At 44.2% G+C, this 22,888-nt stretch overlaps 1 protein-coding gene across 2 annotated transcripts in view; it reads right to left on the bottom strand.

Moving 5' to 3' along the window:
• The window catches only part of abtb2b (ankyrin repeat and BTB (POZ) domain containing 2b), a 346,414-nt gene that overhangs the window by 68,635 nt on the left and 254,891 nt on the right, over positions 1 to 22,888 (bottom strand). For both annotated transcript variants that reach the window (XM_078221062.1, XM_078221063.1), the window contains 6 exons: positions 22,122 to 22,329; positions 11,586 to 11,738; positions 11,012 to 11,177; positions 8,769 to 8,858; positions 8,570 to 8,671; positions 1,182 to 1,278 (listed from right to left, as the gene is read on the bottom strand). In XM_078221062.1, the coding sequence (XP_078077188.1) occupies positions 1,182 to 1,278; positions 8,570 to 8,671; positions 8,769 to 8,858; positions 11,012 to 11,177; positions 11,586 to 11,738; positions 22,122 to 22,329 (816 nt within the window). The remainder of the gene's footprint in view (positions 1 to 1,181; positions 1,279 to 8,569; positions 8,672 to 8,768; positions 8,859 to 11,011; positions 11,178 to 11,585; positions 11,739 to 22,121; positions 22,330 to 22,888) is intronic.

Raw genomic sequence — 22,888 nt, 5'->3', positions numbered from 1 at the left:
AGGAAACACTACCCCACCTCCCCCCTCATTCAGTATGATTCCGCGATTGGATAACACTTGCTAAACAGTCCTGACTGTGCAAAAAATTGCATTGAAAATCAATTTAAGATTATCAGTTGGGCTCTAGTATGGCTCATTCACAAATTTGTTGACACACGGGACCCTGTCCTTTGCAGACTGGAGCATATCCGCACTTTGCACCTTTTTCACCTGAACAGACATCTGGGGAGCAGTCATTCCCTGGTTCGTTCCTCAGCGTAATGCCTTGGCCAGAGTCAACCTACCCAGTTTGAATTTGAACAAAGCTGGGCAGTTAACTGTTCTGTGCTGCAATCTCCATGACTACACCTCCACCAATCAGAATCTAATTGCTAACCAATCAGCACTCTCTTCTCAAGCAGTATGAATTGTTCCTGAGTATAGTTCTGTAATTTTTTGTGAGATTTCCTGATCAGTTGCAAGGAGAAAAGCTTCAAGAGTTTGTCTCTTTTCAACAACCAACACCTGCTGCATTATTGTCTTATACAGAATCAGGCTCTGGAACAGACCAACCTTCCTGTGTCTGTCATGGTTAATAGCTTTTGGCTGAGCTGGTCTCATATTTAGCTATGAATTTAATAATAACACCACTCCAACAACCAGGGAGACTCAGCTCGAACCAGTCGCAGTGTTTCTGTAAAATCAGACAGTGTTACCTCAATATCAACGGAACCATTTAATAAGATTCCATTGAAGAGTAATGGAGGCACAATCCTGGAATCATTTAAGAAATGGTCAAAGTTGTGATAGATGGACTGTCGGTTAACTCTGGATCAATGAGCTAGGATCGGCCCCTGTGACCTCTCCCATTCTGATCTATCTTGTGAATTCATAAAGGTGACACATCATCTGTATCAGACTAAACTGCAGAAAATAAAAAACCGACAAAAAGAGAGAGAGAGACTGACAAAGAAACAGCAAGGGAGGGGGAGAGAGAGAGAGAGCAAGCGAGACAGAGAGACAAAGGAACAGCAAGGGAAGGGAGAGAGAGCACAAGAGAGAGAGAGCAAGAGAGACACAGACAGACGGGCAGACAAAGAAACAGCAAGGGAGGGGGAGAGAGTGAGAGAGAGAGAGAGAACGAGAGAGCAAGAAAGAGAGAGAGCGAGAGAGAGAGAGAGACAGAGAGGGAGAGATATTACCTGCTGCTGAAGCCAGCTGAAGAGGTGTTTCTGCACAGTTATCTTCCCCGGAATGAATGAGTCCACCTTCGACATTGGCCCCAGCATCAAGCAGCAGCTGTGAGGAGAATCAATAAAGGGAAACTTATTTCACTCTTGGAAATAAGAAGTTAGAAATCTATTAATTTGGAGAAATTAATTCCGGGTGTTTATATTTTTTCTCACCTGAGAATGCTAATAGGCACTGACTACCTTTATATATTTCCCAGCAGTAATCATCCTTCAGATACAACCTAACACCTCCATAGACAAACTTTTCTGAGTGAAGAAGATCTTTCACATCTCAGTCCTGAATGGCTTACCCCCTTATTCTTAGACTGTGACCCCCCTAGTTCTGGACTTTCCCAACATCAGGAACATTCTTCCCGCATCTAACCTGCCCAGTCCTATCAGGATTTTCTATGTTTCTATGAGATCCCCTCTTATTCTTCTAAATCCCAGTGAGTACAAGCCCAGTCGATACAGTCTCTCTTCATATGTCAGTCCTGCCATTCCAGGAATCAGTCTGGTGAACCTTCACTGGACTCCCTCAATAGCAAGAATGTCCTTCCTCAGACTAGGAAACCAGAACTGCACACAATACTCAAGGTGTGGCCTCACCAAGGCCCTGTATAACTGCAGCAAGACACCTTTATTTCTATACTCAAATCCTCTTGCTATGAAGGCCAGCATGCCATTAGCTTTCCTCACCGCCTGCTGTACCTGCATGCCAACCTTCAGTGACTGTTCCACCATGACACCCAGGTCACGTTGCACTTCCCCTTTTCCTAAACTGCCACCATTCAGAGAATAATCTTCCTTCTTGTTTTTGCCACCAGAGTGGATAATCTCACATTTATCCACATAATATTGCATTTGCCAAGTATTTGCTCACTCAGCCAGCCTGTCCAACGCATCCTGCAGCCTCTTAGCATCTTCCTCACAGCACACACTGCCACCCAGCTTAGTGTTGGAGATATTGCATTCAATTCCTTTGTCCAAATCATTAATGTATATTGTGAATCGCTGGGGTCCCAGCACTGAACCCTGCGGTACCCCACTAGTCACTGCCTGCCACTCTGAAAAGGACCCATTTATTCCTACTCTCTGCTTCCTGTCTGCCAACCAGTTCTCTATCCACGTCAATACATTACCCACAATACCATGAGCTTTAATTTTGCTCACTAATCTCTTGCGTGGGACCTTGTCAAAAGCCTTTTGAAAGTCCAGATACACAACATCCACTGGTTCACCCTTGTCCACTCTACTGGTCACATCCTCAAAAAATTCCAGAAGATTTGTCAAGCACGATTTCCCTTTAGTGAATCCATGCTGACTTGGACCGATCCTGTCACCGCTTTCCAAATGCTTAGTTATTATATCCTGTGGGAAGTGCACCCATCTGCAGCTCCTCCAAAACCGTGTTAGGGAACTGGAGCTGGAGTTGGATGAACTTAGGATCATTAGGAAGGCAGAGGTGGCCATAGACAGAAGCTTCATGGATATAGTTACTCCAGGAAAGGAAAATAGATGGGTGACGGTGAGAGGGGCTGGGAGGAAGCAGTCAGTGCAGGGATCCCCTGTGGTTGTTCCCCTTAGTAACAAGTATTCTGCTTTGGATACGGTTGAGGGGGATGACATACCAGTGGTGAGCCGCAGTGAGCGGATCTCCAGCACTGAGTCCGTCCCTGTGGCTCGGGAGGGTAAGGGGGAGAGTGGGAGGGCAATAGTTATTGGGGACTCGTTAGTTAGAGGGATAGATAGGAGGTTCTATGGCAGCAAAAGAGACTCCCGGATGGTATGTTGCCTACCGGATGCCAGGGTCCGTCATGTCTCAGACCGTGTTTTCCGGATTCTTAAGGGGGAGGGGAAACAGTCACAAGTCGTGGTACACACTGGTACCAACGACATAGGTAAGAGAAGGGACGGGGATTTAAAACAGGAATTTCTGGAGCTGGGCTGGAAGCTGAGACCAAGACAAAACATGTGGTCATCTCTGGTACGTTGCCGGTGCCACGTGATAGCGAGTTGAGGAACAGGGAGAGAGTGCAGTTAAACATGTGGTTGCAGGGATGGTGTAGGAGGGAGGGTTTCAGCTACGTGGATAATTGGAACACATTCTGGGGAAGGTGGGACCTGTACAAACAGGACGGGGTGCACCTGAACCAGAGGGGCACCAATATCCTGGAAGGGAAATTTGCTACGGCTCTTTGGGGGGGGTTTAAACTAATTTGTCAGGGGGGTGGGAAAAGGAGTTGTAGTCTGGAAGTCAGTGTTGAGAGTAGTGAGGTATTGGGGAAGGTATCAAGGTCAAGGGTGGGTACATAAGAACATAAGAAATAGGAGCAGGAGTAGGCCATCTAGCCCCTCGAGTCTGCCCCGCCATTCAATAAGATCATGGCTGATCTGAAGTGGATCAGTTCCACTTACCCGCCTGATCCCTATAACCCCTAATTCCCTTACCGATCAGGAATCCATCTATCCGTGATTTAAACATATTCAATGAGGTAGCCTCCACCACTTCAGTGGGCAGATAATTCCAGAGATTCACCACTCTCTGAGAGAAGACGTTCCTCCTCAACTCTGTCCTAAACTGACCCCCCTTTATTTTGAGGCTGTGCCCTCTAGTTCTAGCTTCCTTTCTAAGTGGAAAGAATCTCTCCACCTCTACCCTATCCAGCCCCTTCATTATCTTATAGGTCTCTGTAAGATCCCCCGTCAGCCTTCTAAATTCCAATGAATACAAACCCAATCTGCTCAGTCTCTCCTCATAATCAACACCCCTCATCTCTGGTATCAACCTGGTGAACCTTGGCTGCACTCCCTCCAAGGCCAATATATCCTTCCGCAAATAAGGGGACCAATACTGCACACAGGATTCCAGCTGCGGCCTCACCAATGCCCTGTACAGATGCAGCAAGACATCTCTGCTTTTATATTCTATCCCCCTTGCAATATAGGCCAACATCCCATTTGCCTTCTTGATCACCTGTTGCACCTGCAGACTGGGTTTTTGCGTCTCATGCACAAGGACCCCCAGGTCCCTCTGCACAGCAGCATGTTGTAATTTCTTTCCATTTAGATAATAATCCAATTTGCTATTATTTCTTCCAAAGTGAATAACCTCGCATTTGTCAACGTTATACTCCATCTGCACACTGAGGTAATATGGACTGAAGTTAGAAACAGGAAAGGAGCGGTCATGTTGTTCGGAGTTTACTATAGGCCACCAAATAGTAATAGAGATGTGGAGGAAGAAATTGCACAGCAGATTATGGATAGGTGTGGGGGTCACAGGGTAGTTGTCATGGGGGACTTTAACTTTCCAAATATTGATTGGAACCTTTGTAGGTCAAATAGATTGGATGGGGCAGTTTTTGTGCAGTGTGTGCAGGAGGGTTTCCTGACACAATATGTGGATAGGCCGACAAGAGGTGAGGCCACATTGGGATGTGGCTAACTTGCAGAGGGATTTGGACCAACTAGATTTGATTCCCTTGCAGAGGGATTTGGACCAACTAGATTTGATTCCCTTGCAGAGGGATTTGGACCAACTAGAAAAATGGGCTGAAAAATGGCAAATGGAATTTAACGCAGACAAGTGTGAGATATTGCACTTTGGAAGGACAAATCAAAGTAGAACGTACAGGGTAAATGGTAGGACTCTGAAGAGTGCAGTTGAACAGAGGGATCTGGGAATACAGGTACAGAATTCCCTAAAAGTGATGTCACAGGTGGATAGGGTCGTAAAGAGTGCCTTTGGTACATTGGCCTTTATAAATCGGAGTATCGAGTATAAAAGTTGGAGTGTTATGGTAAGGTCATATAAGGCATTGGTGAGGCCGAATTTGGAGTATTGTGTACAGTTTTGGTCACCTAGTTACAGGAAGGATGTAAATAAGATTGAAAGAGTGCAGAGAAGGTTCACAAGGATGTTGCCGGGACTTGAGAAGCTGAGTTACAGAGAGAGATTGAATAGGTTGGGACTTTATTCCCTGGAGCGTAGAAGATTGAGGGGAGATTTGATAGAGGTGTATAAGATTTTGATGGGTATAGATAGAGTGAATGCAAGCAGGCTTTTTCCGCTGAGGCTAGGGGAGAAAAAAACCAGAGGGCATGGGTTAAGGGTGAAAGGAGAAAAGTTTAAAGGGAATATTAGGGGGGGCTTCTTCACGCAGAGAGTGGTGGGAGTGTGGAATGAGCTGCCGGATAAAGTGGTAAATGCGGGGTCAGTTTTAACATTTAAGAAAAACTTGGACGGGTTCATGGATGAGAGGGGTGTGGAGGGATATGGTCCAAGTGCAGGTCAGTGGGACTAGGCATAAAATGGTTCGGCACAGACAAGAAGGGCCAAAAGGCCTGTTTCTGAGCTGTAATTTTCCATGGTTCTATGGATTTGGTACTGGGAAATGAACCGGACCAAGTGTTAGATTTGGTTGTGGGAGAGCACTTTGGAGATAGTGACCACAATTCGGTGTCTTTTGTTATTGCAATGGAGAGGGATAGGGCCGTACGGCAGGGCAAGGTTTACAATTGGGGGAGAGGTAATTATGATGCGATTAGGCAAGAATTAGGGGGCATAAGATGGGAACAGAAACTGTCAGGGAAAGGCACTAATGAAAAGTGGAACTTTTTCAAGGAACAAATACTGGGTGTCCTTGATAGGTATGTCCCTGTCAGGCAGGGAGGAAATGGCCGAGTGAGGGAACCATGGTTCACGAAAGAGGTGGAATGTCTTGTGAAAAGGAAGAGGGAAGCTTATGTAGGGATGAGGAAACAAGGTTCAGATGGCTCGATTGAGGGTTACAAGTTAGCAAGGAGTGAGCTGAAAAAGGAACTTAGGAGAGCTGGGAGGGTCGGATCAAGGAAAACCCCAAGGCTTTTTACACTTATGTGAGGAATAAAAGAATGACCAGGGTGAGGTTGGGGCCGGTCAAGGACAGTAGTGGGAACTTGTGTATGGAGTCAGCAGAGATAGGCGAGGTGATGAATGAATACTTTTCTTCAGTGTTCACCAAGGAGAGGGGCCATGTTTTTGAGGAAGAGGTGTTACAGGCTAATAGGCTGGAGGAAATAGATGTTCGGAGGGAGGATGTACTGACAGTTTGGAATAAACTGAAGGTCGATAAGTCCCCTGGGCCTGATGAAATATATCCTAGGATTCTTTGGGAGGCCAGGGATGAGATTGCAGAGCCTTTGGCTTTGATCTTTGGGTCCTCACTGTCCACGGGGATGGTGCCAGAGGACTGGAGAGTGGTGAGTGTTGTTCCTCTGTTTAAGAAAGGGAATAGAAATGACCCTGGTAATTATAGACCGGTTAGTCTTACTTCGGTGGTTGGTAAATTGATGGAAAAGGTCCTTAGGGATGGGATTTACGACCATTTAGAAAGATGCGGATTAATCCGGGATAGTCAGCACGGATTCGTGAAGGGCAAGTCGTGCCTGACAAATTTGATAGAATTTTTTGAGGAGGTAACTAAGTGTGTTGATGAAGGTAGGGCAGTTGATGTCATATACATGGATTTTAGTAAGGCGTTTGATAAGGTCCCCCATGGTCGGCTTATGATGAAAGTAAGAAGGTGTGGGATAGAGGGAAAGTTGGCCGATTGGATAGGTAACTGGCTATCTGATCGAATGATGATAAAGTTCCGCACACACATGGACGGCCTCAACCGGGATATTGGGTTCATGTCACACTATTTGTAACCCCCACAGTTGCCTCGACCTGCCGAGTTTCACTGGCTGTCTTGTCTGGAGACAATACACATCTTCTTAGCCTGTCTTGATGCTCTCTCCACTCACATGGTTTTGTTTCTTAATGACTTGATTAGTTGTAAGTATTCGCATTCCAACCATTATTCATGTAAATTGAGTTTGTGTCTTTATATGCTCTGTTTGTGAACAGAATTCCCACTCACCTGAAGAAGGGGCTTAGAGCTCCGAAAGCTTGTGTGGCTTTTGCTACCAAATAAACCTGTTGGACTTTAACCTGGTGTTGTTAAACTTCTTATCTGATCGAAGACAGAGGGTGGAGGTGGATGGAAAATTTTCGGACTGGAGGCAGGTTGCTAGTGGAGTGCCACAGGGATCAGTGCTTGGTCCTCTGCTCTTTGTGATTTTTATTAATGACTTAGAGGAGGGGGCTGAAGGGTGGATCAGTAAATTTGCTGATGACACCAAGATTGGTGGAGTAGTGGATGAGGTGGAGGGCTGTTGTAGGCTACAAAGAGACATAGATAGGATGCAAAGCTGGGCTGAAAAATGGCAAATGGAGTTTAACCCTGATAAATGTGAGGTGATTCATTTTGGTAGGACTAATTTAAATGTGGATTACAGGGTCAAAGGTAGGGTTCTGAAGACTGTGGAGGAACAGAGAGATCTTGGGGTCCATATCCACAGATCTCTAAAGGTTGCCACTCAAGTGGATAGAGCTATGAAGAAGGCCTATAGTGTGTTAGCTTTTATTAACAGGGGGTTGGAGTTTAAGAGCCGTGGGGTTATGCTGCAACTGTACAGGACCTTGGTGAGACCACATTTGGAATATTGTGTGCAGTTCTGGTCACCTCACTATAAGAAGGATGTGGAAGCGCTGGAAAGAGTGCAAAGGTGATTTACCAGGATGCTGCCTGGTTTGGAGGGTAGGTCTTATGAGGAAAGGTTGAGGGAACTGGGGCTGTTCTCTCTGGAGCGGAGGAGGTTGAGGGGAGACTTAATAGAGGTTTATAAAATGATGAAGGGGATAGATAGAGTGAACGTTCAAAGACTATTTCCTCGGGTAGATGGAGCTATTACCACGGGGCATAGCTATAGGGTTCATGGTGGGAGATATGGGAAGGATGTCCGAGGTCGGTTCTTTACTCAGAGAGTGGCTGGGGTGTGGAATGGACTGCCTGCAGTGATAGTGGAGTCAGACACTTTAGGAACATTTAAGCGGTTATTGGATAGGCACATGAAGCACACCAGGATGATAGGGAGTGGGATAGCTTGATCTTGGTTTCAGATGAAGCTCGGCACAACATCGTGGGCCGAAGGGCCTGTTCTCTGCTGTACTGTTCTATGTTCTAACAGTTTCTTCCCTGCTGCCATCAGACTTTTGAATGGACTTACCTTGCATTAAGTTGATCTTTCTCTACACCCTAGCTATGACTGTAGCACTACATTCTGCACTCTCTCCTTTCCTTCTCTATGTACAGTATGGTTTGTCTGTATAGCGCGCAAGAAACAATACTTTTCACTGTATACTAATACATGTGACAACAATAAATCAAATCAAATCAGCAATTGTAAACATAAATATTATTAAATGTCGTATTTAGCAACAGCCATTGGCCCTAACCCCACCCAATGATTCAATCCTGATCATTTGATACCTGAACAACCGGGATGTGTCCATGTAGAACGGCAAAGGTGAGAGCTGTCCAGTGTCTACTGTCCGGATGCACTGAAGGGTACCTCTGGATATTGGTGGGAAGCTAGACAGAGAAGTTAAGAGAATTGTTCAAACACCATGTCCGCTGTGAAGTTTTGAGAAACTTGATAGTTACTTTTCAAAAGTTATTGAAAACTTACTGAAAGATCCAAGTTTGCAGAAGCATCAATTAGCATTTGGACCATGGCTTCATCTCCAGCAGCACAGGCATACATCAGCGGTGTCATTCCCTACCCAAATCCAGCACCAAAAGATATTCAAAAAGGATTGATTATAAACAATGCAACAATATTAAAACACACACAATACCTAACTGGTTAGCAACAGTCTTGGACTCTGGAATTGCAGAGAGATGTTATCTGGGTTGTGTTTACATTTTAGATCATGATTGGAGAAGAAATAAAGAGAAAACAACAATTTATACTGTATGATAAGACAATGCTGATTGGTTGGCAAGTGGATTTTGATTGGTAGAGATGTTGCCATGGAGAATGTACCAGTTGATGGTGACTGGCAGATAACCTCCAAACATTATTTGAAATTTAAGCCAGGCAGTTTGACCCTGTTTGGTCAAAGCATTGCCATGAGGAATGAGTCAGCAAATGGCTGTCATTTATTTTGTTTAGCTGAAGCAGGTACAATGTTTGTATCTATCCATTATTGAATAGAAAGCTGGTTAGCAACTAGGAAGCAAAGAATTGGCATAAATGGGTCCTTTTCTGATTGGCAGTCAGTGACTAGAGGGGTTCCATGGGGATCTGTGCTAGGATCCCAACTGTTCACATTAATATATTAATGATCTGGAAGAGGGAACTGAATGTATTGTCTCCAAATTTGCAGATGATACAAAGTTGGGTGGGAGGGTGAGCTGTGAGGAGGATGCAGAGATGCTTCAGTGTGATTTGGACAGGCTGAGTGTGTGGGCATCTGTATGGAAGATGCAGTATAATGTGGATAAATGTGAGGTTATTCACTTTGGTAGCAATAATAGGAAGGCAGATTACTTGAATGGGTGTAAATTGAGAGAGGTGGATACTCAGCGAGACCTTGGTGTCCTCGTGCATCATTTGCTGAAAGTAAGTGGGCAGGTACCGCAGGCTGTAAAGAAGGCAAATGGCTTTGACAAAGGGTCATCTGGACTCAACACGTCAGCTCTTCTCTCTCCTTACAGATGCTGCCAGATCTGCTGAGATTTTCCAGCATTTTCTCTTTTGGTTTCAGATTCCAGCATCCGCAGTAATTTGCTTTCATTAAGACAAAGGGTATGTTGGCCTTTATAGTTGGGACGTCTTGTTGAAGTTGTACAAGACATTGGTAAGGCCACACTTGGAATACTGTGTACAGTTCTGGTCACCCTATTATAGAAAGAATATTATTAAACTAGAAAGAGTGCAGAAAAGATTTACTAGGATGCTACCGGGACTTGATGGATTGAGTTATAAGGAGAGGCTGGATAGACTGGGACTTTTTTCTCTGGAGCGTAGAAGGCTGAGGGGTGATCTTATAGAGGTCTATAAAATAATGAGGGACACAGATCAGCTTGACAGTCAATATCTTTTCCCAAAGGTAGGGGAGTCTAAAACTAGAGGGCATAGGTTTAAGATGAGAGGAGAGAGATACAAAAGGGTCCAGAGGAGCAATTTCTTCACACAGAGGGTGGTGAGTGTCTGGAACAAGCTGCCAGAGGTAGTAGTAGAGGCGAGTACAATTTTGTCTTTTAAAATCGTTTAGAAAGTTACATGGGTACGATGGGTATAGAGGGATATGGGCCACATGCCGGCATAGAGTCATAGAGGTTTACAGCATGGAAACAGGCCCTTCGGCCCAACTTGTCCATGCTGGCCTCTTTTTTTTAACCACTAAGCCAGTCCCAATTATCCGCGTTTGGCCCATATCCCTCTATCCCCATCTTACCTATGTAACTGTCTAAACAGCAGCTGCGACAAGGTGTTTGATACGATCCGTCGGTCTTTGGGAGTTACGGCTGACGTACCCAGCATCACACTGACACTTGAATGGATGCTGCTGTCAGGCAAAAGGTCATTTGGCCTGTCACAGAAATGCCAAGTAGTATATGGGATTGTGGTTTGTAGGATCTTGCTGTGCACAAACTGCCTGCTGAATTTCCTGCATTACAACAACAACTACACTTCATGTCTACTTCACTGGGTTTAAAGGGTTTGGACTGAAGTATGAAAGGCTCTATATAAATTTAATATATATTTAAGTCCTTTTCTCATTTTGTTCAAACACATTCTGATATTAGAATGTTTAAAGATACTTTGACAAGACGACGTTCGACATAAATTAGAAATTCTCAGCACACTTTTTATTTTTGAGTAAAATTCTCCAGGTAAAGTGTGGATTTGAGAAGCGTCCTTACCTGGTTGTCCATGGTGTTAATGCCATCCGGACCTAAGAGGTCTATGGCTTGATTCACCAAATCTGTTCTGCCGCAGCTTAACATGCGGAATCCGAGGTCTTGCTGAAACTTGGCTGTAGCAGCTTTCGCATCGAGTCTACGGAATGAACTGAAGCAGTCCTCAGTTCTAACAAAAAATAATATGTCTGCTTGTGTGGACTGATAATAACTCAATCAATTCAAACAGAAACTGGTATTTTTATCATCTTTACTCTCCCCCCTTTCCTTTCTCTTGAAGATATTGATCTTTTATTCCATTATGATTTGAAAGAATTCTAGTTTTATGGTAGTTAGTCTCGTCACTTACCCAAGTGATTATTTTCTAGGTATGTCCTATAGTGGATTCGAAACACATCTTTAACAAGAGAAGTGTAACCCTAGCAGGCACACAAACACTAACATGGGAAAGCAGACTTTCCCTTCCTTATCTCGGGGGTTATCACATTGACAGTATTAGCAGTAAAGCAGCTGGAAGACTCTTCCCGAACTCTCAGCTCCTGTACCGGGCGAGCTTGTAAAGCAGAATCACACATACTTGAGTTGCCGTGGTTCACAATCCAGCCCGGGTAGCAGCAAGCGAGCTGTTTGTCTCACATCATCACTGTCCACAGTCAGACTGTGCCGATGCTCAGCGTGAGTGATGGCTACTCTCATCCACTCCATCAGGGGAGGCAGCAACATAAACGGCCTGACAGAAAGCAGAACAGAAAAACTGATTATTAAGGTGGAATCAAACCCATTTAAAGAATAACAGAGGCACCCACACACAGGACAATACATCAGGCAGACCACAGATGGAGTACTATGTCCAGTTTTGATCAGAGGGACACAAGGGAGCTTTTGTTGTGCTGGATGGAGTTCAGAGATGGATTAATCTCGAGCTTCAGATCCCTGAGGTACAAACGGCCATTGGAAAAACCTTTGGTTTTCAAACTCAAATGAAATAGAAACCACCTTCTGCAACCACCCTACAAACTACATAGACTGCAGCTTATATAAATCACAACATAGACTGCAGCTTATATAACCCACAACATCGACTGCAGCTTATATAACCCACAACATCGACTGCAGCTTATATAACCCACAATATAGACTGCAGCTTATATAAATCACAACATAGACTGCAGCTTATATAACCCACAATATAGACTGCAGCTTATATAACCCACAATATAGACTGCAGCTTATATAACCCACAATATAGACTGCAGCTTATATAACCCACAATATAGACTGCAGCTTATATAAACCACAATATAGACTGCAGCTTATATAACCCACAACATCGACTGCAGCTTATATAAACCACAACATAGACTTCAGCTTATATAAACCACAATATAGACTGCAGCTTATATAACCCACAACATCGACTGCAGCTTATATAAACCACAATATAGACTGCAGCTTATATAACCCACAATATAGACTGCAGCTTATATAACCCACAACATCGACTGCAGCTTATATAAACCACAACACAGACTGCAGCTTATATAAATCGCTATATAAACTGCATATTGGATAAACGTCTCTATAAGCTATAACTCATATAAACCACTAAATAAACACTCGGGGCAAAGTGTCAGGGTCAGACTGAAAAGCAATGTGTTTCTGTACAGAGAAACAAGCCGGTTTCTCTCCAGATCTTCAGGCACTTGTTAAGAGCAATCAGCTGGGCGTGTTTCCCGCTGCCATGTAGATCGGTGGGGTCTAAACATGCTGGCAAAGCTCGGCTGCACTGAGATTGGGGCACTATTTTTGAATCACCTGCCCCAAAATGACTCTGTTTCAGAACCCAGCATCCCACTAAACAGAGGTATTTAGTGTGTCACATCGCGTTACTCCAATGGCCTACTGTGAATTTCAGAATTACTGTTCCTGTAAAAAAAAATGGAATTAATCAAAAACTGTGATTGAAACAAATTTAGAAATTAAATGTATTTTTATTCAGTTTACATAATTCAAACTTGTTCAGAAATCACGTGAAATACTTTTTAAACTTTGCAAACCAGAAAAAAACCCCACAGAATTCTGAAATTACCAGGAAATCCCATCATCTTTCGGGTTCAGAACCTTCACCAGAACTGAGCTCTGACCATAGTTATCCATCTGAAATGTTCATCTGTCAGGATGTAGATCACCTTCTGTCAATTGTTAACATCTTCAGATTTTATTTAATCGGAAGTAACTTTCTTGTTAAAGATGGAATACCACCTGCTTTGATTAAATCAAACCATTTTGTTTTCCAAAGATTTCACAATATGTTTGTATCCTCAGTAGAATTCCCAGCTGCCTCGTCAATCCCACGGAGGCTTTCTCAATGAGTATTCGATGAACAATATCTCCAGGAAACTGTAGAAGTCCGATGTCTCCCTCGGCCGAATCCACTCTTTGTGTTTCTTGTTTAAAGGGACAGAGTGAATTGTTTTCTATGTTTAGAATGTAATCCATTGTGCAAATTTTAAATGGCTTTTCCCAGAGAAAACGTAATGTTTGGCAGCTGGCCTGTGCATTTCCATTCAGTAAAGGAAGAAGACGAGGATATTAGCAAATTAATGACACAAAAAGAGCAAGTCTAAAAATTCCCAAACCATTCCCTGAGACGATCACACAATTCACCACAATAGAACACTCTTCATCGGAATAAAACACTTCACCGGAATAAAACACTCTTCACCGGAATAAAACACTCTTCACTGGAATAAAACACTTCACCGGAATAAGACACTCTTCACCGGAATAAAACACTCTTCATCGGAATAAAACACTTCACCGGAATAAAACACTCTTCACCAGAATAAAACACTCTTCACCGGAATAAAACACTCTTCACCAGAATAAAACACTCTTCACCAGAATAAAACACTCTTCACCAGAATAAAACACTCTTCACCGGAATAAAACACTCTTCACTGGAATAAAACACTTCACCGGAATAAAACACTCTTCACCAGAATAAAACACTCTTCACCGGAATAAAATGCTCTTCACCGGAATAAAACACTCTTCACCGGAATAAAATGCTCTTCACCGGAATAAAACACTCTTCACCAGAATAAAACACTCTTCACCGGAATAAAGCACTCTTCACCGGAATAAAACACTCTTCACCGGAATAAAACACTCTTCACCGGAATAAGACACTCTTCACCGGAATAAAACACTCTTCACCGGAATAAAACACTCTTCACTGGAATAAAACACTCTTCACTGGAATAAAACACTCTTCACTGGAATAAAACACTCTTCACCGGAATAAGACACTCTTCACCGGAATAAAACACTCTTCACCGGAATAAAACGCTCTTCACCGGAATAAAACACTCTTCACCGGAATAAAACACTCTTCACCAGAATAAAACACTCTTCACCAGAATAAAACACTCTTCACCGGAATAAAACACTCTTCACCAGTATAAAAGGCAAGAGTCAGGTAACATTTCTTTGATTTAACCAGGAGGATGATGTAGAAATGAGAGTGAGTTGAGACAATGAGAGTTGGTATTTATTTGGTTGTACAATCAGACAGGATATATTCCAAGTACAAAAGGAGTTTTATAGATTAGGAATTGGAAAAATAATAAATGTTGTATGTTTTTGGGGGATTATTTTCATTAAGAAGTGCTTCGAAAGGTTAGTCATGGCACGAATCAATTCCAGCCTTCCAGTCTGCCTGGATCCACTACAGTTCGACTACCACCACAACAGGTCCACAGCAGACGCCATCTCCCTGGCCCTGCACTCAACCCTGGAACACCTAGATAACAAGGACACCTATTTATTGATTACAGCTCAGCCTTCAACACCATTATTCCCACGAAACTCATCTCCAAACTCCATGGCCCAGGCCTCGGCACCTCCTTCTGCAATTGGATCATGAACTTCCTAACTCACAGACCACAATCAGTAAGGATAGGCAACAACATCTCCGCCATGATCATCCTCAACAGCGGTGCCCCACAAGGCTGTGTTCTCAGTCCCCTACTATACTCCTTATACACCTATGACTGTGTGGCCAAATTCCCCTCCAACTCGATTTTCAAGTTTGTTGACGACACCACTGTAGTTGGCCGGATCTCAAACAATGACGAGACAGAGTACAGGAATGAGATAGAGAATCTGGTGAACTGGTGCGGTGACAATAATCTCTCCCTCAATGTCAACAAATTGAGAGAGATTGTCAACGACTTCAGGAAGCGTAATAGAGAACATGCCCCTATCTACATCAATGGGGACAAAGTAGAAATGGTCGAGAGCTTCAGGTTTCTAGGTGTCCAGATCACCAACAACCTGTCCTGGTCTCTTCATGCCGACACTATAATTAAGAAAGCCCGCCAACGCCTCTACTTTCTCAGAAGACTAAGGAAATTTGGCATGTCAGCTACGACTCTCATCAACTTTTACAGATGCACCATAGAAAGCATTCTTTCTGGTTGTATCACAGCTTGGTATGACTCCTGCTCTGCCCAAGACCGCAAGAAACTACAAAGGGTCGTGAATGTAGCTCAATCCATCACGTAAACCAGCCTCCCATCCATTGACTCTGTCTACACTTCCCGCTGCCTTGGCAAAGCAGCCAGCATAATTAAGGACCCCATGCACCCCGGACATTCTCTCTTCCACCTTCTTCCTTCGGGAAAAAGATACAAAAGTCTGAGGTCACATATCAACCGACTCAAGAACAGCTTCTTCCCTACTGCCGTCAGACTTTTGAATGGACCTATCTTGCATTAAGTTGATCTTTCTCTACACCCTAACTATGACTGTAACATTATATTCTGCACTCTCTCCTTTCCTTCTCTATGAACGGAATGCTTTGTCTGTATAACAAGAAACTTGTGCAAGAAACAATACTTTTCACTGTATGCTCAATAATAAATCAAATCAAATCAAATTATTCGAAGTGGCAGGCAGTGACTCGTGGGGTACCGCAGGGATCAGTACTATCAGTACTATAGTATACACTATTCGCTATTCACCCTGGGCTGGGAAAATTGAACTCAAGCAATCTGTCGACGCGTGCGTGAAGATGCAAACTGCTGTCCTTACCCAGTCTGGCCTTTTCATGTCTCTCGTTCACACAAATGCAGCTGAATCTTAGCTGCTCTGACTCTGTTGTATCAAACTAATTGTGGTGTTTCAGGAAGCTTCATAGTCACCCTCTCCAGGGCAGTGCATGTTCAATGGTGCCCTTAGGCACTGCTTTCTCCGCAATATTCAATTGTAGAAGAATTAATCTTCCCACAAAATACAAAATGAAGAACACACAATGCTTCCCAACACCACTTGATCGAAGCGAGATGTCTTGCAGGTATTCTGACATTCTGTGAGTGAAATTGTGATCTCGTGACAGTGTTGTGAAGTCTGAGGATTTTCTGAGCCTGAACTCGCAGAGTTTCAGGAAAGGCAGACACAGCAGCAGGGTTTTGGCAGCTGGAATATTGTGCAGCAGCTGCCGGTCACAGTGAGCGTCTCAGAGACTGGGCTGCACTCTCTCGTTTGTTTAAATTGAACCGTGTTTGCAGGGGTTAAACAGCCAAGATTACCACAACCCTGATGTCCATAATGCCGGCACCTTGTACCCAGCTGCTACTGTTTCCCAAACCTCGGATGTGAGCTCAGGAACGCTGTTCTTTTAGTGACGGCCTTCCCAAAATCCTGCATTGAGGCTCAAGGCCGGGTCCTGAGGTCAGAATCGCGACTTAGCTTTTCAGCCCAGCTTGTCGTCTGTTTTTTCCCAGCGTTAATTAGCAACTAGTCAGAGAAATGCTTTTTGATTGGTTCACACCATTGTCATTCAGAAAAGCCCAGTCTTGCTCCAGGCTTTAGACAGAATGAGGCCTCAAGGTTCCACTCTGGAATGTGGGCCAGATCAAACTGCTCTGCAGGTCACAACCAGCCTGTAGGCTGTGGATCTAACACATCTGGTCCTCCATTCACAAAAATCTTCTCCAGTTATTTTCTGCTCAAACATTCAGTCTTCTCCACAGTTCACACCAACATCCCCAGCCTCAGTGTCTGGCTGTTTGCAGACATACCAAATCTCACAAGAGGTCTGATTTCTCAGTTCAATTCAGCTCTGATCTTGCCAGCGAGCTCTGAAATCTCAAGGTCATTAAATAGTCTTTCTCTGCACGCAGTTTGACTATACTCGATTGCTTGCTCCCATATATTCACCGTGACCCCAGAGATCTAACTGGAGAAGAAACTGGAGCTTTCGGGTGTAAGGACATACAGAAGTTGAAGGTATCGGAACAGTATAGGGGCGGCACGGTGGCACAGTGGTTAGCACTGCTGCTGCCTCACAGTGCCAGGGACCCGGGTTCAATTCCCAGCTTGGATCACTGTCTGTGTGGAGTTTGCACGTTCTCCCCATGTCTGCGTGGGTTTCCTCCGGGTGCTCCGGTTTCCCCCCACATTCTGAAAGGCGTGCTGCTAAGGTGCATTGACCCGAACAGGCACTGGATTGTGGCAACTAGGGGAATTTCACAGTGACTTAATTGCAGTGTTAATGGAAGCCTTACTTGTGACTAATAAATTAACTTTACTTACTTGTAAGTAAAGATAGCAGAATGGGACAGGGTTGGTCTCTTTCTGCACTGTAACATTTCTGTGATATTCAGGCAAGTTAAAGAGAATTGAGGTGAAAGCACTGGACAGCCTGACTGATGTAACAGTCCCTATCTTATACAAGTGGAGTTTGGTAAATTAACTGATATTGCACTGCTAGCCAGGAATGAACCATCAGCAACACAAGGGTAATCTGGTTGACCAATGGCTGTCTCTGTACCTTGGGGAGGTGATGGCCTAGAGGTATTATCGCTGGACTATTAATCCAGAAACTCAGCTAATGTTCTGGAAACTCGGGTTTGAATCTCGCCATGACAGATGGTGGAATTTGAATTCAGTAAAAAAAGTAATCTGGAATTAAGAATCCACTGATGACCATGAAACCATTGTTGATTGTCAGAAAAACCCATCTGGTTCACTAATGTCCTTTCGGGAAGGAAATCTGCCGTCCTTACCTGGCCTGGTCTACATATGACTCCAGAATCACAGCAATGTGGATGACTCTCAACTGCCCTCTGAAATGGCCTAACAAGCCACTCAGTTCAAGGGTAACTAGGGTTGGGCGATAAACGCTGGCCAGCCAGCGATGCCCATGTTTTACGAATGAATAAACAAAATGATTCAATACTAACCCTTAAGAAGCAGAGTCTGACCTCCCCAATCAGATTCCCTTTCACCCTAGAATGCCTCAGTCAGAATTGAAGATTATGAAAAATGACAATCCATAATTTATGTTTACAAAATATGAATAAACATTTCCGAATAGGAGGCAAATAGAAAACTGAACCAGAAACAACGCACAGTCCGGAATGTTACAAACCGGGGGGATTTTCCCATGCTGCTGGCTGCCAAATTCTCCAATCCCAGTGCAGCGGGAGCGAGGCGTGAAGGGCCAGTAAGATTCTGCCCAAAGAATGAACTCCTTTACTCACACACATTCCCTCATTTTCACAGTAACTTCATTGCAGCGTTAATGTAAACCTACTCATGACAAATCAATAAACTTTACATTCTTTACATTCCAAACCAGAATACAAGAGAGAAAGTCCAGCCACTGAATTGTGCTGATTCAATATTTTAATCACATTGGTAACTTAATGAGATTAAGAATTAGGATTGGTGTAAAGTGTCCAATATGGTGAAGGGTAATTTGCTGATCCTGAGCTTGTTGCTTTCCCGTTCTGTGCCCTCTTTGCACTGGTTACACACTCTCGTCTCTCAGTACACAGCACCAGAGTTCTGAGGAAGAGTTGAATAGACTCAAAACATTAATTCTGTTTCTCTCTCCACAGATGCTGCCAGACCTGCTGAGCTTTTCCAGCACTTTCTCATTACAGCATCATTAAACCTGACCAGAAACTGTCAGACTGCCTTTTGAACAAAGCCACTGATTCCATGTTCACTGTACCGGATAGCATTCTGCTCCATGTTCACTCGTGTCTGTGAAGATGTCTCCCTCCTCTTATTTATAGAATCCCAATGTGCAGAAGGAGGCCATTCAGCCCATTGAACCTGCACCAACAACAATCCCAACCAGGCCCTATCCCCATAACTCCATGTATTTACCCTGCTAATCCCCCTGGCACTAAGGAGCAATTTAGCATGGGGAATTTACCTAACTGGCACACCTTTGGACTGTGGGAGAAAACCGGAGCACCCAGAGGAAACCCACACAGACACGGGGAGAATGTGCAGACTCCACACAAAGAACAAAGAAAATTACAGCACAGGAACAGGCCCTTCGGCCCTCCAAGCCTGCACCGACCATGCTGCTATAACTAAAACCCCCTACCCTTCCGGGGACCATAACCCTCTATTCCCATCCTATTCATGTACTTGTCAAGATGCCCCTTAAAAGTCACTACCGTATCCGCTTCCACTACCTCCCCCCGCAACGAGTTCCAGGCACCCACCACTCTCTGTGTAAAGAATCTGCCTCGTACATCTCCTTTAAACCTTGCCCCTCGCACCTTAAACCTATGTCCCCTCGTAATTAACTCTTCCAGCCTGGGAAAAAGCTTCTGACTATCCACTCTGTCCATTCCCCTCATAATTTTGTAGACTTCTATCAGGTCGCCCCTCAACCTCCGTCATTCCAGTGAGAACAAACCAAGTTTCTCCAATCTCTCCTCATAGCTAATGCCCTCCATACCAGGCAACATCCTGGTAAATCTTTTCTGTACCCTCTCCAAAGCCTCCACATCCTTCTGGTAGTGTGGCGACCAGAATTGAACACTATATTCCAAGTGCGGCCTAACTAAGGTTCTATAAAGCTGCAACATGACTTGCCAATTTTTAAACTCAATGCCCCGGCTGATGAAGGCAAGCATGCCGTCTGCCTTCTTGACTACCTTCTCCACCTGCATTGACACTTTGAGTGATCTGTGTACCTGTACACCCAGATCTCTTTGGCTATCAATACTCTTAAGGGCTCTGCCATTTACTGTATATTTCCTATCTGTACTAGATAGATAGTGACCTGAGGCCAGAATTGAACCTGGGTCCCTAGCGCTGTGAGGCAACAGTGCTAACCACTGTGCCACCGTGCAATTGCAATTGCTGTTGTCATTTTCTGACAGAGTTGGTGACTTTGACAGCATTGCTGAGTAACTGACTGTTGGGTGCACAGAATTTTGGACAGATTCACTTGTTTCTCAGTCAGAAACCAACAGTTTTCCACCCCACCACTTCCCAAATGTGGGACTGGGATTGAAGCTCCAAGAGAAATAGTAAACATAGAAATATAGAGAATAGGAGCAGGAGGAGGCCATTCAGCCCTTCGAGCCTGCCTCACCATTCAATATGATCAAGGCTGATCATGCATTTTCAGGATCCCACTCCCACTTTCTCTCCATACCCCTTGATCCCTTTAGCCACAAGGGCCACATCCAGCTCCCTCTTGAACATATCTAACGAACTGACCCCAACAGCTTTCTATGGTAGAGAATTCCACAGGTTCACAACTCTCTGAGTGAAGAAGTTCTTCCTCATCTCAGTCCTGAATGGTTTACCCCTTATTCTTTGACTGTGACCCCTGGCTCTGGACTTCCCCAACATCAGGAACATTCTTCCTGCATCGAGCCTGTCCAGTCCCATCAGGATTTTATATGTTTCTATGAGATCCCCTCTCATTCATCTAAATCCCAGTGAGTACAAGCCCAGTCGATCCAGTCTCTCTTCACATGTCAGTCCTGTCATTCCAGGAATCAGTCTGGTGAACCTTCACTGGACTCCCTCAATAGCAAGAATGTCCTTCCTCAGACTAGGAAACCAGAACTGCACACAATACTCAAGGTGTGACCTCACCAATGCCCTGTATAACTGTAGCAAGACATCCTTATTCCTATACCCAAATCCTCTTGCTACGAAGGCCAGCATGCCATTAGCTTTCCTCACCGCCTGCTGTACCTGCATGCCAACCTTCAGTGACTGTTCCACCATGACACCCAGGTCACGTTGCACTTCCCCTTTTCCTAAACTGCCACCATTCAGATAATAATCTTCCTTTATGTTTTTGACACCAAAGTGGATAATCTCACATTGATCCACATTATATTGCATTTGCCAAGTATTTGTCCACTCAGCCAGCCTGTCCAAGTCACCCTGCAGCCTCTCAGCATCCTCCTCACAGCACACACTGCCACCCAGCTTAGTGTCGTCTGCAAATTTGGTGATATTGCATTCAATTCCTTTGTCCAAATCATTAATATATATTGTGAATAGCTGGGGTCTCAGCACTGAATCCTGTGGCACTGGAAGGTCGTTACACATCCATAGAACCATAGAAAATTACAGCTCAGAAACAGGCCTTTTGGCCCTTCTTGTCTGTGCCGAACCATTTTTTGCCTAGTCCCACTGACCTGCACTTGGACCATATCCCTCCACACCCCTCTCATCCATGAACCCGTCCAAGTTTTTCTTAAATGTTAAAAATGAACCCGCATTTACCACTTTATCCGGCAGCTCATTCCACACTCCCACCACTCTCGGCGTGAAGAAGACGCCCCTAATATTCCAGGGCGTGGAATGCCCTGCCTGCAGCAGTGGTGGACTCGTCAACGTTGAGAGCGTTCAAGTGGTTATTGGATAAACATATGGATGATATTGGAATCGTGTAGATTAGAGGGGCTTTAGATTGGTACCACTGGTCGGCGCAACATCGAGGGCCGAAGGGCCTGTACTGCGCTGTAATATTCTATGTTCTAATATTCCCTTTAAACTTTTCTCCTTTCACCCTTAACCCATGCCCTCTGGTTTATTTCTCCCCTAGCCTCAGCGGAAAAAGCCTGCTTGCATTCACTCTATCTATACCCAGCAAAATGTTATACACATTGTCAATTAAACTAAAACAGAAAGCAATTTTTAAAAAAACTAGCTTCACAACACTTTAGAAAAACTTTTAACAGGAAGATTTTTCACTAAAATGCTCTAAACTGGTGAAAACTATAAACTGATTTTTGAAAATGAACAGAGTTGTGGATAAATTAAAGTTTACCTTTCGTTATTTAAGGAAACGCGGGGAGGATCCAGGTTAGGATTCTCCATTGATTCCATTTGTGGACACCGCAGGAAGTAGTAAAGCGTGTGCAGGGCATCGGGACACCAGGTGACTGGCTGCTGTCGGCCATAGCGACACGGACTCATTCGTGGAGACAGCGTGTTTGAACATTGCAGGTGGTGCATTGCTCGAGATACCAGATCACCTAAAATAGAATCAGAACAAGGAGATCAGAAGCCCATCGGACACAGTTTGAACAAAGATGAATGGTATAGATTGGAGTCACATATTGTTTCATTATCATTGCTGATGGTCCAGCTGGGCTTTTCCAATATTTGTGTTTTTAACAAAGATCTCATCTTTAAAACAGTAAATTATTATTTTCCTTCATCACCCAGCTGAAATGCTTTGTCCTTACTGATACAGTCAGAGCTCCAGGTTCTCTTGCAAGGGTTGTTTCCCAAGGATTTATTCTTGGGCCCTTTCTGCTTCTGATTTATGTGCCGTGCCTCAGAAACATCACCCACAAACATGGCAAGTTCCACATGTACACCACTGTTATTCTGCGTGACCTGCCCAGCATCTGCCTCCAGCCCTCAAACTGACAATACCAATAGCCTGTACCCAGCCACAAAAGCTGTCCTTCCCTCACCCATTCTATCCCTCTTTCTGTCAACTAAGCAAAGACAAAATACGATTTATCCTCTACTCTCTCACCCAGAATGAACATGAGTTAAACATCAATTAACAGGCAGATGATGGAC

This window comes from Mustelus asterias, chromosome 9, assembly GCF_964213995.1.
Source record: "Mustelus asterias chromosome 9, sMusAst1.hap1.1, whole genome shotgun sequence".
NCBI classification, from domain to species: Eukaryota; Metazoa; Chordata; class Chondrichthyes; order Carcharhiniformes; family Triakidae; genus Mustelus; species Mustelus asterias.
This window is presented reverse-complemented; position numbering and strand designations above follow the sequence as displayed.